This window comes from Apostichopus japonicus, chromosome 21 (genome assembly GCF_037975245.1).
Source record: "Apostichopus japonicus isolate 1M-3 chromosome 21, ASM3797524v1, whole genome shotgun sequence".
In the NCBI taxonomy this organism is placed as follows: domain Eukaryota; kingdom Metazoa; phylum Echinodermata; class Holothuroidea; order Aspidochirotida; family Stichopodidae; genus Apostichopus; species Apostichopus japonicus.
Genome location: NC_092581.1, coordinates 9,507,835 through 9,523,749, shown reverse-complemented (window position 1 = coordinate 9,523,749; position 15,915 = coordinate 9,507,835). Strand labels below are relative to the sequence as shown.

The 15,915-nt window shown below is 39.2% G+C and overlaps 2 protein-coding genes across 4 annotated transcripts; both read left to right on the top strand.

The window, feature by feature from the left end:
- Positions 1 to 1,113: 1,113 nt before the first annotated feature.
- On the top strand, positions 1,114 to 8,197 carry LOC139962536 (uncharacterized). 2 transcript variants are annotated; one of them, XM_071962612.1, is made up of 5 exons: positions 1,122 to 1,293; positions 4,713 to 4,772; positions 6,119 to 6,202; positions 6,414 to 6,539; positions 7,128 to 8,197. In XM_071962612.1, exons 1-5 carry the CDS (start codon positions 1,243 to 1,245, stop codon positions 7,263 to 7,265), a joined length of 459 nt encoding a protein of 152 aa, XP_071818713.1. In that variant the 5' UTR covers positions 1,122 to 1,242; the 3' UTR covers positions 7,266 to 8,197. The 2 variants fall into 2 exon arrangements, with proteins under 2 accessions (XP_071818714.1, XP_071818713.1); XM_071962613.1 differs by lacking the exon at positions 6,119 to 6,202 and having other exon boundaries at positions 1,114 to 1,293.
- Positions 8,198 to 8,208: 11 nt separating this feature from the next.
- LOC139962535 (uncharacterized) lies at positions 8,209 to 15,915 on the top strand. 2 transcript variants are annotated; one of them, XR_011791260.1, is made up of 2 exons: positions 8,209 to 15,151; positions 15,856 to 15,915. XR_011791260.1 is itself a non-coding variant. In XM_071962611.1 (2 exons), the coding sequence occupies exon 2, from the start codon at positions 9,280 to 9,282 to the stop codon at positions 14,863 to 14,865; it is 5,586 nt and encodes a 1,861-aa protein (XP_071818712.1). In that variant the 5' UTR covers positions 8,209 to 8,391; positions 9,096 to 9,279; the 3' UTR covers positions 14,866 to 15,915. The 2 variants fall into 2 exon arrangements, 1 of the variants encoding a protein (XP_071818712.1); XM_071962611.1 differs by having other exon boundaries at positions 8,209 to 8,391; positions 9,096 to 15,915.

Here is a 15,915-nt window from a genome sequence, read left to right as displayed (position 1 = left end):
CATATTTATCATAAGTCCAGAGGTAGAGCTTGATGTTTCTGATCTGACAAGAAAATATCTCCCTTGGGATGTCAACCAGCGAACTATTTCCATGGTGCAGTACCACTGGGGCACATTCCCTTGAAGACATTTTGGCATTTGAAAAAAAAATCCCCTGATGTACTTTTTCAATTGGACATCATTCTGTTCTTGTTAATTTAAACCGTTTGAAATCGTGAGTAAACATCTTTAAGATTTTTATTTGCAGGACACACCTGTTAAAATTTCAGCCTACTTTGAAAATAAGTTACTGCTTGCACCTTCCATTTTTCCAACTTTTTTTTTTGAGTTTTCAAAATGTTCCAGAGAGGATCCATAGAAAGAGGTTACTATGACCTATTTCTTGCAGACAGCTATTCAAGAAATTATGAACAGAGCCACTTAATTATCAATGATTTCAAAGGAACTTTGTAATATTGGTAACAAACAGAAATATATGGATAATGAAAGATATTCACTTAAAATTCATGCATGAAGGACCCTGATTAGGAGTAGAAAGTACCCTTACTGCCCTACCCTCATACTCTCCACCCCTTTAACCTTCCCACCCCACCCCACCCCCAGTAACAATTAAACACCGTTCTAATTATAAATCAAATTGCCTTTTTGTTGGTTAAATTTCCGAAACATCGCTCAGTCAATCTGGACTCGGTTTCGAAATAGCACAATAACTAGGCTTTTTAAATTTGTGAATGTGCGCCCTTCTACTCTTCTTTATCAAAGGCATAATAGTCATATGAGGTGGATAAGTAACACCATTGTCTTAAATGGACAATGCTCATCCACCATAGGAAAAAAAACGAGTTCATGAAATGACCTCTCTACAACCTTTATGTCAATTGAGTGGTCTATAAAAAACCATAGTCTATACGCCGCTCAACTTTGAAGGAACTCTTGCTAGCTATATGTCATCTATATGGACCTATTATGATACTCAGTAATGCAACACAAACATAATCAAATGTACATTGTCTGTTTATTTACGTTGGTGCGATATGCATTCTGGTAGAAGGCTACAGCTTCTTTCATTGGAAGCAGCCAACCAAATTATTCTTTCTTACGGGATCTTTCATATAGGTTATATTCTTTTAGACGGGTTTTTGCAATTGTTTATTCACTGCTTGAAACTGCAAATGGATTAGTTGCAGTTATTGCGTGGGTAACGTTATATCATGCATTTAAGATCAAACTCATTGGACGTTAATGCAATTGCCAGTAGTCGTATGGGAAACCGATATCCTGCGGACAGTTGTGGTATGTAGTGTTTTAAGCGTAAATTATGTTGCTCATTTAAGCTAAGGAAAAGGAACGAAATATTAAATATTGTTCACTTCAGCGACGTAGCCAGGAATTTGAAAGGGGGGACATTTTGCGATTGATTTTGGGGAGGGTCTAAGGGTAGGGGTGTACCCCTACCCTTTGAGATTTTTTAAACAATTGAAGGTCCTTAGATGCGATCTGGTGCAATGTTTTGCTAGTTGGATCATTGTCGTATGATATCATATTATCAGCAGATTTTGTTTCCTGTTTGAATTCTTTTACATGTTCTTTTACATATTGTATCATAGAGACAAACATAGTTCTCTTTCACAATTTTTCCAGTAGGATGATCCTTGTTTATTGTCCAATGCTTGGACGTTAATACATTTGACGAACTTAAATGATGGACAATATAAAACTTTCATATTTTGTAAGACAGCCAGATTTGCAGTAACCTTAAAACAAATATCGTTATCGCAGTGTATTAGCATGTTATAACTATTTATAGGAAGCACGTATCACGTGCGATTGCTAGCTTAGCTTCAGAACATGCTGTTCGTGCAGGACGAATCATAGAAAGGATGAGAACGAACGTTGTCGATGTCGTTGTGCATACGGTTCGTGGCACTCCATCGAGTGCGGTTAGGTAGGCAATATGTATTAATACGCCAGTGGCCAACTGTAGGCTTGTTACAGGCTATAGGCTAAATTTGCCTAATTGCATCTGTCAACTAAGTAAGTAGCTGAATCAGTAGGCCTGAATGTTACTACGATTATAATCGATTTTACAGAGCTGTCGAGTATTCAAGATCAAAAGAGCACTCACAAAATACAATGCTAATAAAACAACAGTTTAAAAAAATCGACACTGAAAGGGTGTCGAGCAGCCGCTCCCCCTGCTCCACCCTGGCTACGTCCCTGGTTCACTTCGACAAGTACTTTCAAACTCAGTAATCCAAATACACTATACAGATAGAGAAACATGGCAAAATACAAAGTGACATAGTCAAGGCCAACGCCGGAGGAAACTCACGACGTCATACTGTGAATTGCAACAGCAGTTTAAACTGTTACAAAACTCACAAACTTAAGGAAACCACATACCGCTGACAATAAGTGCGATGTCCTGAGCTTTACAAATTAGCATGTGTGCAGAAGAGCACTGGTCCAAGGTTACACAACGGAATATGCCTATATAGTGTTAACTTTAATGTAAACCTTTGGAAATGTATTACAAATCTGCCATACCATATGCAACATAATTATTTCTTAGATGTGACTTGGCTTGCCTCTAAAAGTGGTACATTTGTGTAATTTCAAAGCAACAGTAATGCACTGTGTAAAATCGTATTACGTACGTAATACGCTCTTATTGACAGTAATACAGAGATATGAATACGCATTCCCACCAGTAGAATCACTGTGCAGGGCTGACAAATTCTGTGACACGAAGATCCCCGTTTAGATTCATAATTTCGCCTGATGAGGTCCACGCGAAACCGGTCGTGAAGTGGCATTTTTATGGTGTGTTGATCTAAATAATTTAGTATAAATTTTTCATACTACATGGGACACATTAATTTGTAAGATTTAGTCTGTAAACACCAAATATCGTGTTTGGATGAACTGGTTAAGTTGGATATGAATGCGTTAACCACGTCAGTATATTATAAGCTTACAGATATTCATATGTATTAACATTTAAATAGCTAATACCGAAGTCTTAAAAGAGATATAAACCCTGACATTTTCTGCTCAAAAAAAGTCCGTTTTGCAGTACACTCCTGTCGACAGAAGCAGCACGAATGCTTGCAAACATTTCCAACAGACAGGAGAATTGTATAACTTAACGATGTCTCTCGCTGGCGTAATTTTTGACTCGTCCTCGTTACATAATGACAGCCAACATGGTAATTATGACAAAATAATTAGAGAATTCCTGGAAATTCGGAGGAAGGTAGTTTTGACTAGTTGTATCACAGAGGGTGAGGAAATATTAGTCTCTACTACGAGGATACTTCAAACCACTAGGGTTTATTTCTCATTGAAGAATTCTTTACCACATATCGCATTTCAACACATTGAAACACGAGAATAACAATTCATACTCGCCGTTTACGGTAACTAAGGCAATATCTAGTCAAATGTTTCTTCTGAAATGCTTCCCGGACTCGGGTAGTTTTGAAAAGTGAGAACATGAATGCATTTGGACTTGACTGCTGGCTATTCGAGCTTGAAAACACAGTGCAGGAATTGAGAAAACGAAACTTCGAGCTTTCTAAACAGACACTGGCAGTTACTCGATAATACTGCAGACGCTAGTTGCACTTCTGCGACGGAGGGGGCAAACCTGGTGCTTATGTGCCTTTTGTGCATACTATTGTCTCTGGAATAATTTTCCCGTCAGGTACAACATAATATCGTTTTCCCTTCCCTGCTCCTTCCGTCCCTCTCCTGTTTGCACAACCAAATGCTTGGTACTTCGGAATTTTGTACCAATTTCCGAACAATCTCCGCGAGTAAGTGTACAATGCATATGCAGAGAGGGGAATTGGTCAAAGGGTGTGAAGACTCGCACACAAAGAAACGTCTCATGTTGGTAATCTGACCTAGTTTCGAATGAGGTGTAACAAAAGTGTTAAACACCACCATCGAACCTAGAAAATACACACACAGCTTGCTAACGTCGGTAATTAGACACTAGTGTACAGTCAATACATACAGCTATGGTCAATACCCACAGCACAGTGTACATAGCAGCGTGGACATCTCCGGTCTAGATCAAACATTACTGTCTGCATTTTGTAGCGACAAGAAGGAAACGTCATTTGCAAGCAACGGAAAGTTAACTTTGTTTGGGGCGAGTTTTCAATGCCTTTAACTTACGATGTAGATCGCTGACGTACTTTGAAGCGTCTTAGTTACATAATGGCCGACAACAAGGTAGTTGTGACAAACTAATTAGAGAATTCCTGGAAATTCGGGGAAAGGTAGTTTTGACTAGTTATATCACAGAGGGTGAGGGAATATTAGCCTCAACTATGATGTCACTTCAAATCCACAGGGTATATAGATATATATATAGATATATATATATATATATATATATATCCATTAACATGTTTCATATATTTCCAACTCGAAATCATTCATAACAACCTAATTACGGAATTCGGGAATGATACGTTCTCTTGACAGAATTGAAGGTAAACAGCTAATAAAATTGTCAGGGAAATTTGTAAAATCGTCCTCAACTTGATCTTTTTACCCATTAAGCAACTCATGTAGGTGAGTAACGTTGATATTGGGGGTAAAAACTGCCATTAACAGAGTACTGGCTACGTTTCACTATCAAGCAGGTAAGCAGCTAACAATACATTTATTTTCTTTTAAACTTTTTCTCTACCATATAGATTGCTATTATTGCTGGAAGTGTCGGCGTTCTTAGCGGCAAGACAAATAACAAATGTGTGGTAAGAGAGATATCTTTGAAAGGTGCATATAGATCATACGTTTGAATATGAACTCATATGAGAATCATACAATTCGTGTTCACAGTTATAAGCTTATATGGTCTCCTGCTATGAATGTGTGTTTGTGGCATAAATGGAGAGAGCCAGATACCACAAAGAACGCACGCAATATAAGGTTCTCGGGTAGAAAAGTACTTTCGTCATGGATTAAACCTATTGTCAGTGGGGTATGAAAAGGGGTGAGAGCTGGCCATTAGCTGGTTGAGAAAAATGGTTTAGTTAGGTGAGGGTGGGAGAGGGAATTTTACATTAATTCGGGGAGAATAATACCACCCATCATGGTGTGCACTAGTAGTTCCTTGTCTGTAGAGCTAGTCCAAACATGCCTCATAGTGGAGTCATTTTTGAAGTCTTAACTTTTCATTTCTTCTTCTGGTGGAGGTCCCCCACACCACTTTTTCATTCATGAGTACAAACAACATACTTGTAGGCTCATTTCGCACTGATAACGCAAAAATACAATGCTTGAACTGACTGTCCCTTTCTCTTTAATGTCGTTCACTCTAAAAACAAATACAAATATGAACTATCAAACGCTATCAAAATAGACGGAACTATGTAGAAAATATTCATACAATACTAAAACAGTGAAACGATTGCACTAATGCGTAAACAATGCAAAGAAAACAGTTTGCAGAAATACGAATGCTGCTACCTATTGAGGCCTATACATTTACATCACATATTGCCCTTTGCAATGATATCTGTTACTAATCGAGATTCTTACATAGTTACACAATACATATTATCTCCACCCAAATAAGGAAAACATAATTACCAGTCGTTGCATCTTCCGGTCTCCAGTGCGAAACTTATACTCTGTAAGTTCTATGTTACTCTATACTCTATACTTCGATACGCATGACTACGTCTGACCCGTCGCCTCATAACCTTTTGACAGTAGTCAGTACCGGACAGCGTACAACTGTAAATACTAACTTGCCGTTACAATACTGTTAATCCAATTCCTCGTGTAAATAGTGTTTTAGCCAATTAAATAGTTACAGTTCCAGCAAACCCATTAAGAGTTCAGAACAAGACGGCGATGGAATTTTTCAACTAAAAGTGGTATAGTGCTCCTCACGGGAACATCCATTTTATAGTGGCATTTCTCAAAAGTTAACATTGCATAGATATACAACCCGGGCTGACAGCAGTGAACTGGTAGTTTTTAACCGTCTACAACATATCATATTATTTTTTGCATTTATTTACCCTTTTAATTGCACACTTTATGTCAACTTTGCACTACAACGTTTTGAGATTTCATTATCTCTTTCTTACAGATTATAGGTTTCCGAATCCTTGCCTCGATTGCGATAATTACAAGTGTAGTCTTATGTGCTCTTCACGCGAGATTTGTAGCTTCGGTAAGGACAGTCAGAGAGAATGAATATTGTTCATAACAATTGCGAAATTGTTATCATAATGTCATGATTTTTTTTGTACAGTACTGCGATAATCATATGTACTTTGATGGCATGATAGATTCTTTCGGTTTTAAATTCAACTAAGGATACTGCAACTTGATTGTTCTCGTCTAAAATAAACATACTAGCTTTCCATTTGTTTCTCATTTAGTATTCAGATGCTGGTTTATTCGTACTCGCTGGAATAATGGCGTGTGGATGTTTTGCCTGCATAATCGGGTTAAGTATAATGTGCAGAGATATGACTAAATGTTGTGTGAAGAAATCCGATCGAGTGGTAAGTGAACGACTCAATCTCTCTCAGGCTCAGACACAGACGCTTATATCCCCCTGAAAAAAGAAGACGCATGCTGTTTATTCTACGAGTGATTCAGGAAAAAGTTTAGCTTTGTCAGAATATTTAAGGATATTTCAATCTGGTGATGTGTGCAAAATTAGTACTGATGTTCAGCAAAGATGGCATTGACACCAGCATATCATCTAGCAACCCTTGACTGCACCAAGTAGTGACAAGAAAAGAGAATTGTTCAGCCGACGATACTGCACCATTACTATTCAAGCAGAATGTTATCATGCCTTAAGCATTATGGTGTAATTGTTATTAAATGTAGTGTTAATTTACGTAAGGTGTACACAGGTTGCATACTATTAGTAGTTGTAGTATTATATATATATATATATATATATATATATATATATATATATATATATATATATATATATATATATATATATATATATATATTATTATAAACCGAAGGAGCAGAAGGCAATTAAGAACGTATTTCTTTAGATATCATTGTGCATGTTTTGATCGAAATGTACATTTCATTACGAATTTCTTCTCATTTTTATTGATAATTAGGATGTAAACCGACCTGATGTAATGCCACCTGCAAATGAAGAGGTGGTAAATCCGGCCAACCGACCGGCCACCAAAGCACCAGAGCACCGACCACCTACCAAGGCAATCCCTTTGCCTGACATGTTCTTCACTGCTTAACCATTTAGTTGAAACTAACGAGAAGTTTCATACTTCAATCAATTTATATATTCTACTCAGACATTTATCAAAAACGTACACAAAATGGAACAAAGTAGTATGTTATGGGCCACTACATTTACCTTCATTTCATTGTTTTTTGTTTGCTTTGATATTAAAGCTTGAAAACTAATATTGTTTAAAGTTTATTTTGAATCTACCTATTGTAACGAGCTTAGCAAATGGAGACCTCTAATGCAAATTTTCCGTTACAAAAACATCGTAATATCTTGTTCTATAATTACTAAATATACGTTCATTCGAAAGAAAAAGTCTCATGAGTAAGAATATATATAGTATATTTTTACTCCTTATGATATCTGTTTACACCAATAGTTTCCGTAAATACTATGATTGATACAACAACCGCTGCATTCAAATCGACGCAAATGAAATAATATTGTCATAATCTTGTTTTCAGTTAACAATGAGACTTTAGATTTCATGATTACATAAAGTATTAGGGTGTATATATTAAATGTATGTGCGCTACTTATACCATATTTAAATATTTGTATACTAAAATGGAGACTAGCAGCGTTGTTGACTCGAATTAATTACTTGGTAAATGACCTGTGACTTAACTTGATGATATATTACTTGTGACTTCACAAGACGCGAGCTCTGACTTGCAGATAAAATGACTTGTGACTTGACTTGGAAATGCTTGGCTTCTTGACATTGATAGAGTAGTTGTAGCTATTCAAAGACATTGAAAGGACTAATGCAAAGTTTCACTATAAAATGTTCTGACACTTAAATTCCACTCCAAAAGTAGACGTATGTCGTTTATTCTACTAGACTGTTTCAGGAAAAGAGCTGAGCAAATTCTTTTAGTATATTTCAATCTGGTATTAGTAGCATTACGACCGTCTTGTTTTGCAAATATGAGTATATTTGTTGTGTTTTTGATTTTATTCCTATTCATGTTTTCTTTTTAGTATAGCGCCACCCTTTTCTTGTGGACGCTCAGAAATCGTTTTGTTTACAATTCTCACGTTAATCTCAGAAGCATCGCTTGTTTTAGATGCAGTCATAATAACCTTAATCTATACTCATAGTTTCTATCCTTGGAGTGGGATAGTCTGTAAGTATTTGTTGTATTATTTACTGCCATTTAGGATCACAAAATTGTAAATCTAAGTTGTTATTGGCCAGTTTCTGCTGTGTTTTGTGAGGTGCCCTAATGTTTTCTATTCTCCATTATGTATTACCGTAGACCAATTCCACTACGTTTCTATATTACATTGTTGCTTACGGTTCGAGAGATTTGCGTACTTGGGCTCACATGTTACCTGATTGTTAGGGTTTTTATAGCAGTCATACTAGGTTGTCTATTGTAGTAAATTTTGGTATCTATTTTATTACTGCGTGTACTTCACATCTATTCTTGAGTATTCTATTACCTCAACGCATTCAGTATGTTTCGTTACCCTTGGGCTTCTATTTACGGGTTATGTTATCTTTGTTATTTGCATGGTGTGCGTACAGGGTACGTGTAGCTAGGATTTTGGTTGTATGGAGTTTCGGTTAGACCATTGTTTACTCATTGTTTTCAGTTACGTATTATGTGTTCCCTACGTTGTCATTGTAGTATATATAGTGTACAGTTTTCGGAAAACCACAAGTCAGACATACAGTATTTGTTCACCTTGCCTATGTTAATTTCACTTTATCTTTAGTCAGGAATGTCACCTTCTTGTGGCATATGTTATCTAGCCTTGTTTTTATAACATGTTCATTATTCTCACCTTGTTATTTAGACATAGTTTTTTCTTTTGTTTCTTTCAGTTTTACCGTCTACTCACTCATTCACCAACGTATATTCAAATTAAACTGCTGTCAAATGTCCATGATCTTGTCACGGTTTATCTTTATTTTGGGGCTTGAGGGGAAATGGTTGTCTGGCTGTATAGCGCCCTCAGTTTATTAGCGCGAGGACAGCACAGTAAAAAGACTGAATCAAGGCATAGCAATGAGTACACGATCAGGAAGACATTTCCGTGTTGAGAAAGAACCCAGCGAAGCAACGGGTAAGGAAACAGACCGAAGTAAAACAATGGATCACGACAGCAGTACAAGGCAACATCGTGATTCAGCCAACGTTGACACAAAATCTGTTAAGTCAAAATCCACCAAAAGCTCTAGCATATATGGATCCTCCACGAGTTCAGCAGCAATGAAGGCACGGGCTAAGGTTGAATCGGCTCGGGCATTGCTCGCATATGCAAACAAAGAGGCTGAACTGTTGAGACAAAAGGCAGCACTGGACGCTGATATGCTAATTCTGCAAAGTGAAAAGGTAGCTGCTGCTGCTACAGCTGAAGCCGCAGTGTATGATGAAGATCAATCATTAGGAAGCCATGACGAATTACGTGATGCAGATATTCACGAAGTAAATTCCAATCAACGAACCAGTGATTATATTCAACACCATTTTAGTGATCAGGCAGCTTCAAGAAATCCTATCATCACTCAGACAAGAGCAAATTACCGGCAAGAGACTGAAGACCTTGCTAAGTATCTTATTCGAAAAGACTTGGTGAGTTCCAGGCTTATTATATTTGACGAGAAACCAGAAAATTACAGAGCATGGAAGGCATCATTTAGAGATGTGATTAGGGATCTTAATTTGTTACCCAGGGAAGAACTTGACCTGTTGATAAAGTGGCTAGGTGGAAAGTCGTCACTACATGCCAAAAGATTACGCTCAGCTCAGGTTACTAACCCACAAGTGGGATTGGATATGGTATGGCAACGCCTGGATGAGTGTTATGGAGCTCCAGAAGTAGTGGAGCAAGCATTGTTGAGGAAAGTTGATGATTTCCCAAAGATGAACACCAAGGATAACACAAAAATCAGAGAGTTAGGTGATGTGTTGTTAGAACTGGAGTGTGCTATGAGAGACGGAACTCTCCCTGGTCTCAGTTACCTTGACTCGGCCGGTGGGGTGAAACGAATAGTGGAAAAGCTCCCACCAGGACTTCAAGATAAATGGCGTTCAAAGGGAGCTAGGTATAAGGAAGACTACAATGTGACGTTCCCACCATTTTCTGTGTTTTCCAGATTTGTACGACAGGAAGCAAAAATTCTCAACGATCCTAGTTTCGAGGTAAACAGCTCAGCAGGAAGGTTTGCGTATCCAGAAAGAGTGAAGACACACATCACTGGTATGATTGAAAGTTCTCCAGCAAGTGGACAATGCCCTATTCACAAAAAGCCACACCCTTTGCTCAAATGTCGAGCATTTCTGTCGATGCCATTGGAAGAGAGAAAAGCTTGCCTCATGGAAAACAGACTTTGTTTCAGATGTATGGCGACAAGTGATCATGTTGCTAGAAATTGCAAAGTATCGGTGAAGTGTGCTGAATGTGGAAGTGTGAGACACAACACCGCCCTCCATGTTGATCAAGCATTTTTTCGTGATACACAAGTTACTAAGGGAGATAATGGTGGGGAGCAGAACTCTTCGTCTGTTACCTCTAAGTGCACTGAAATTTGTGGGGATAATTTAGGTGGACGCTCTTGTTCGAAGGTATGCCAAGTCAAGGTGTATACACAGAGGAAGGAACATGAAGCAATCAAGGTTTATGCTGTATTGGACGAGCAGAGTAACAGGTCCCTGGCTAAACCACAACTATTTGATGCACTTGGCATAACATCTACCACTACCCCTTACACACTGAGGACTTGTTCAGGTATTATGGAGACAGCTGGGAGGAGAGCTAACAACCTGATGATAAGTTCCATTGATGACAAAGTCAAATTTCACTTGCCAGCGCTGATAGAGTGTGAAATGATCCCAGATGACAGACAGGAAATCCCAACACCAGATATTGCAAATCATTTTTCCCACTTGAAGCCCATTGCAAACAAGATACCTCCAGTTGACCCGCAAGTGCAGATTTTGTTACTGCTCGGAAGAGATGTCTTGAGGGCCCACAAGGTGCGGGAACACATCAACGGCCCTCATGATGCTCCGTATGCCCAGCGACTAGACTTGGGATGGGTTATTGTTGGAGAAGTGTGTTTGGGCACATCCCACCAACCGAAACACCACAACGTCTTCAAAACCAGTGTTTACAGTAATGGGCGTACCTCTCTCATGGAACCTTGTTCCAACATGATTCAAGTGAAAGAGAGAATTGACAAGAGTCAGAAGAGTGGCTTAAACATCACCAGTAACAAGGGATCTACAGGGAAGGTTCAGTTTGGTACAACAGTATTTGACAAAACAAATGAGGATGAAAAAGAAGCCCTTTCTATAGAAGATAACATTTTTCTGGACATAATGGATAGACATGTCCATCAAGATGAAAATGGAAGTTGGGTGGCACCATTACCTTTCCGCCCTGAGAGGAGGCGCCTACCAAATAACCGGATACAAGCACAGAAGCGCTTGTACTCTCTGCGCAAGTCATTGGAGAAGGATTCCACCAGGAAGAATCAGTTTGCTGAATTTGTTCAAAAAATGTTGGACAATGATCATGCCGAACCTGCCCCGCCATTAGAACATGGGAAAGAATGTTGGTATCTCCCCATATTCGGGGTGCATCACCCACAAAAGCCTGACCAGATTCGTGTCGTGTTTGATTCCTCAGCAGAATTTGAAGACATTTCGTTGAACAGTGTGCTACTAAGCGGTCCAGATCTGAACAACCCACTTTTGGGTGTGCTAATGCGTTTCAGGAAGGATCCCATAGCCTTTTCAGCCGACATACAGCAGATGTTTTATAACTTTCTAGTTGAGGAAGATCACAGAGATTTTCTCAGGTTCCTGTGGTTCAAGGACAACGACATGACAAAGGAAATCTGTGAGTATCGTATGAAGGTACATGTTTTTGGAAATAGTCCTTCCCCATCAGTCGCCACTTACTGCTTAAGGAGAGCAGCTCAAAAAGGAGAAAAAATCCATGGAAGTGATGCTAAACAATATGTTGAAAGAAATTTCTATGTTGATGATGGCCTCTCTTCATCCCCCACACCTCAAGGAGCCATTGACCTTCTGAAAAGAACAAGAGCAATGCTAGCTGAGTCAAACATTAACCTCCATAAAATAGCTTCAAACAGCGGAGAAGTGGTAAAGGCATTTGATGTAGATGACAGAGCCAAAGGCATAAAGGATCTAGATCTATCCTCAGATCCACTCCCGATTCAGCGAAGTTTAGGCATGCTGTGGGACCTGGATACTGATACATTCACATTCAGTGTTTCTTCAGAAGACAAAGCATTCACAAAGAGAGGTGTTTTATCTGTCGTCAACAGTTTGTATGACCCCCTTGGTTTGACAGCTCCGATAACTATAAAAGGAAAGGCCCTATTGAGAGAACTTAGTTCTGAGATCAACGACTGGGACGAGCCTCTCAGTTTTGAAGGAGAAGTTGAATGGACTAAATGGAAGGAATCCTTGAAGTTGTTAGAAGATGTGCATGTTCCCCGGTGCATCATCCAATCGTCATTGTCGTTGACTAAAAAGAAGGAATTGTGTATCTTTTCTGATGCTTCTACATTTGCCATTGGAGCAGTGGCCTACATCAGAGTCGTCAACGAAGAAGGAAATTACCAAGTTGGATTCTTGTTGGGAAAAGCGAAGTTAGCACCAAAACCAGCCCACACAATTCCTCGACTAGAGTTATGCGCTGCAGTTTTGGCAGTGGAGTTGTATGAGTACATCAAGGATGAAATTGATCTAGAAATAGATACTGTAAGGTTCTTCACAGACAGTAAGATCGTCCTTGGTTACATTAACAACACTACCAGACGATTCTACGTCTACGTATCAAACAGAGTAAATCGCATCAGACAGTCGACACGTCCAGAACAGTTGTGTTACGTTGCTACCAAGCAAAATCCCGCAGACTTGGCCTCTAGATCCATTGCAGCACATGAGCTTCAAGACAGTATGTGGTTTACAGGCCCGGAGTTTCTGTCCCGCCAAGAACTGCTTGAAGTGAACAACTATGACCTTGTGCAACCTGAAGCAGATTCTGAAGTTCGACCTGTCGTCACTACCATGCTAACAAAAGCTTCAAATGTTGATTTAGGTGCTCATCGCTTTGAACGTTTTTCAAATTGGAAAGCCTTACTTAACGCTGTCGGCAAACTTTTGCAGATAGCAAAGTCTTTCAAGAAGATTCCTGGTAAGCCTGGTAAAGGAACTTGGAAATGCTCCCACACCTCCTGCGGAGTTGATGAATTTTCACAAGCTAGAATTACAGTCCTCCGTTCCATCCAACAAGATGCTTATAAGGAGGAATTGGACTGCATTAAACGTGGACGAGCCTTACTTAAAGGAAGCTCACTCAGAAGGCTAAATCCACAGGTTGATAAGCACGGTCTGTTAAGAGTTGGTGGACGTTTGTCTGACGCAGACCTCACCCAAGAAGAGAAGCATCCAGTCATTGTTCCTCCTGGACATGTTTCTACGATTATCATCAGACACTATCATGAATCCGTGGCCCACCAAGGTAGACATATAACTGAGGGAGCCATCCGAGCTGCAGGGTTTTGGGTTGTCGGAGGCAAGCGCCGTACCTGCAATGTGATCAAGGTATGTGTCACTTGTAAGAAACTAAGAGGCAAAGAAGAGTTTCAACTGATGGCTGACCTACCAGCTGATAGAGTCACATGTGAACCACCTTTTACCAGTGTCGGCGTTGATGTCTTCGGCCCATGGCAAGTCTTGGCACGTAGAACCAGAGGTGCTAGTGCTAATAACAAACGGTGGGCAGTCATATTTTCATGTATGTATACAAGGGCAGTGCACTTGGAAGTCATTGAGTCCCTTTCAGCATCGAGCTTCATAAATGCTCTCCGGAGGTTTTTTGCCATTCGTGGCCCTGCAAGAGTTCTACGTTCTGATAGGGGAACTAACTTTGTTGGCGCATGTAAGGAGTTAGGCATCATTGCTGAGACCAGAGAGCTCCGAAAGCATCTCCTAGAGAAAGGATGTGTTTGGTTGTTCAATCCTCCGCATTCTTCTCATATGGGTGGTTCTTGGGAAAGGATGATTGGTATAGCTCGGAAGATACTCAATGCAATGCTATTGCAATCTAAACACACCCGTCTTACCCATGAGATTTTGTGTACCTTTCTAGCTGAAGTAATGGCAATCATGAACGCAAGACCCCTTGTACCAGTGTCATGTGACCCCGACCAGCCTACAGTTCTTACCCCAGCAATGTTACTCACTCAAAAGGTGGACGCTACCAGTGCTCCTGCTGGGAACTTTGATACCCCTACACTACATAAGAAGCATTGGAAACAAGTTCAATGTCTTGCCGAAACCTTTTGGAAACGCTGGCGTCGTGATTATTTGAGTTCCTTCCAAGAACGCAAGAAATGGGTTGATCGAAGACCAAATCTCAAAATTGGAAACGTAGTCCTGTTGAAGGATAACCAAGTCAGTCGCAACGAGTGGCCACTCGGAATCATAGACAAAGTTTACCCTGATGCTGATGGAAGCGTCCGAAAGATTGATGTTAGAGTTGCCAAGGATGGAAAAGCCAAGGTGTTCTTAAGGCCTATTACCCAAGTCATATTGCTTCTTTCTGATACTTGAACTGTTCTTTTGACACTTGTTCTTTATATGGTCTTCTTAGATTGTTGTTGTTGTTTTTTTTTGAGGTTTGGTATATTTATATATACCAGGCGGGGAGTGTTGTGTTTTTGATTTTATTCCTATTCATGTTTTCTTTTTAGTATAGCGCCACCCTTTTCTTGTGGACGCTCAGAAATCGTTTTGTTTACAATTCTCACGTTAATCTCAGAAGCATCGCTTGTTTTAGATGCAGTCATAATAACCTTAATCTATACTCATAGTTTCTATCCTTGGAGTGGGATAGTCTGTAAGTATTTGTTGTATTATTTACTGCCATTTAGGATCACAAAATTGTAAATCTAAGTTGTTATTGGCCAGTTTCTGCTGTGTTTTGTGAGGTGCCCTAATGTTTTCTATTCTCCATTATGTATTACCGTAGACCAATTCCACTACGTTTCTATATTACATTGTTGCTTACGGTTCGAGAGATTTGCGTACTTGGGCTCACATGTTACCTGATTGTTAGGGTTTTTATAGCAGTCATACTAGGTTGTCTATTGTAGTAAATTTTGGTATCTATTTTATTACTGCGTGTACTTCACATCTATTCTTGAGTATTCTATTACCTCAACGCATTCAGTATGTTTCGTTACCCTTGGGCTTCTATTTACGGGTTATGTTATCTTTGTTATTTGCATGGTGTGCGTACAGGGTACGTGTAGCTAGGATTTTGGTTGTATGGAGTTTCGGTTAGACCATTGTTTACTCATTGTTTTCAGTTACGTATTATGTGTTCCCTACGTTGTCATTGTAGTATATATAGTGTACAGTTTTCGGAAAACCACAAGTCAGACATACAGTATTTGTTCACCTTGCCTATGTTAATTTCACTTTATCTTTAGTCAGGAATGTCACCTTCTTGTGGCATATGTTATCTAGCCTTGTTTTTATAACATGTTCATTATTCTCACCTTGTTATTTAGACATAGTTTTTTCTTTTGTTTCTTTCAGTTTTACCGTCTACTCACTCATTCACCAACGTATATTCAAATTAAACTGCTGTCAAATGTC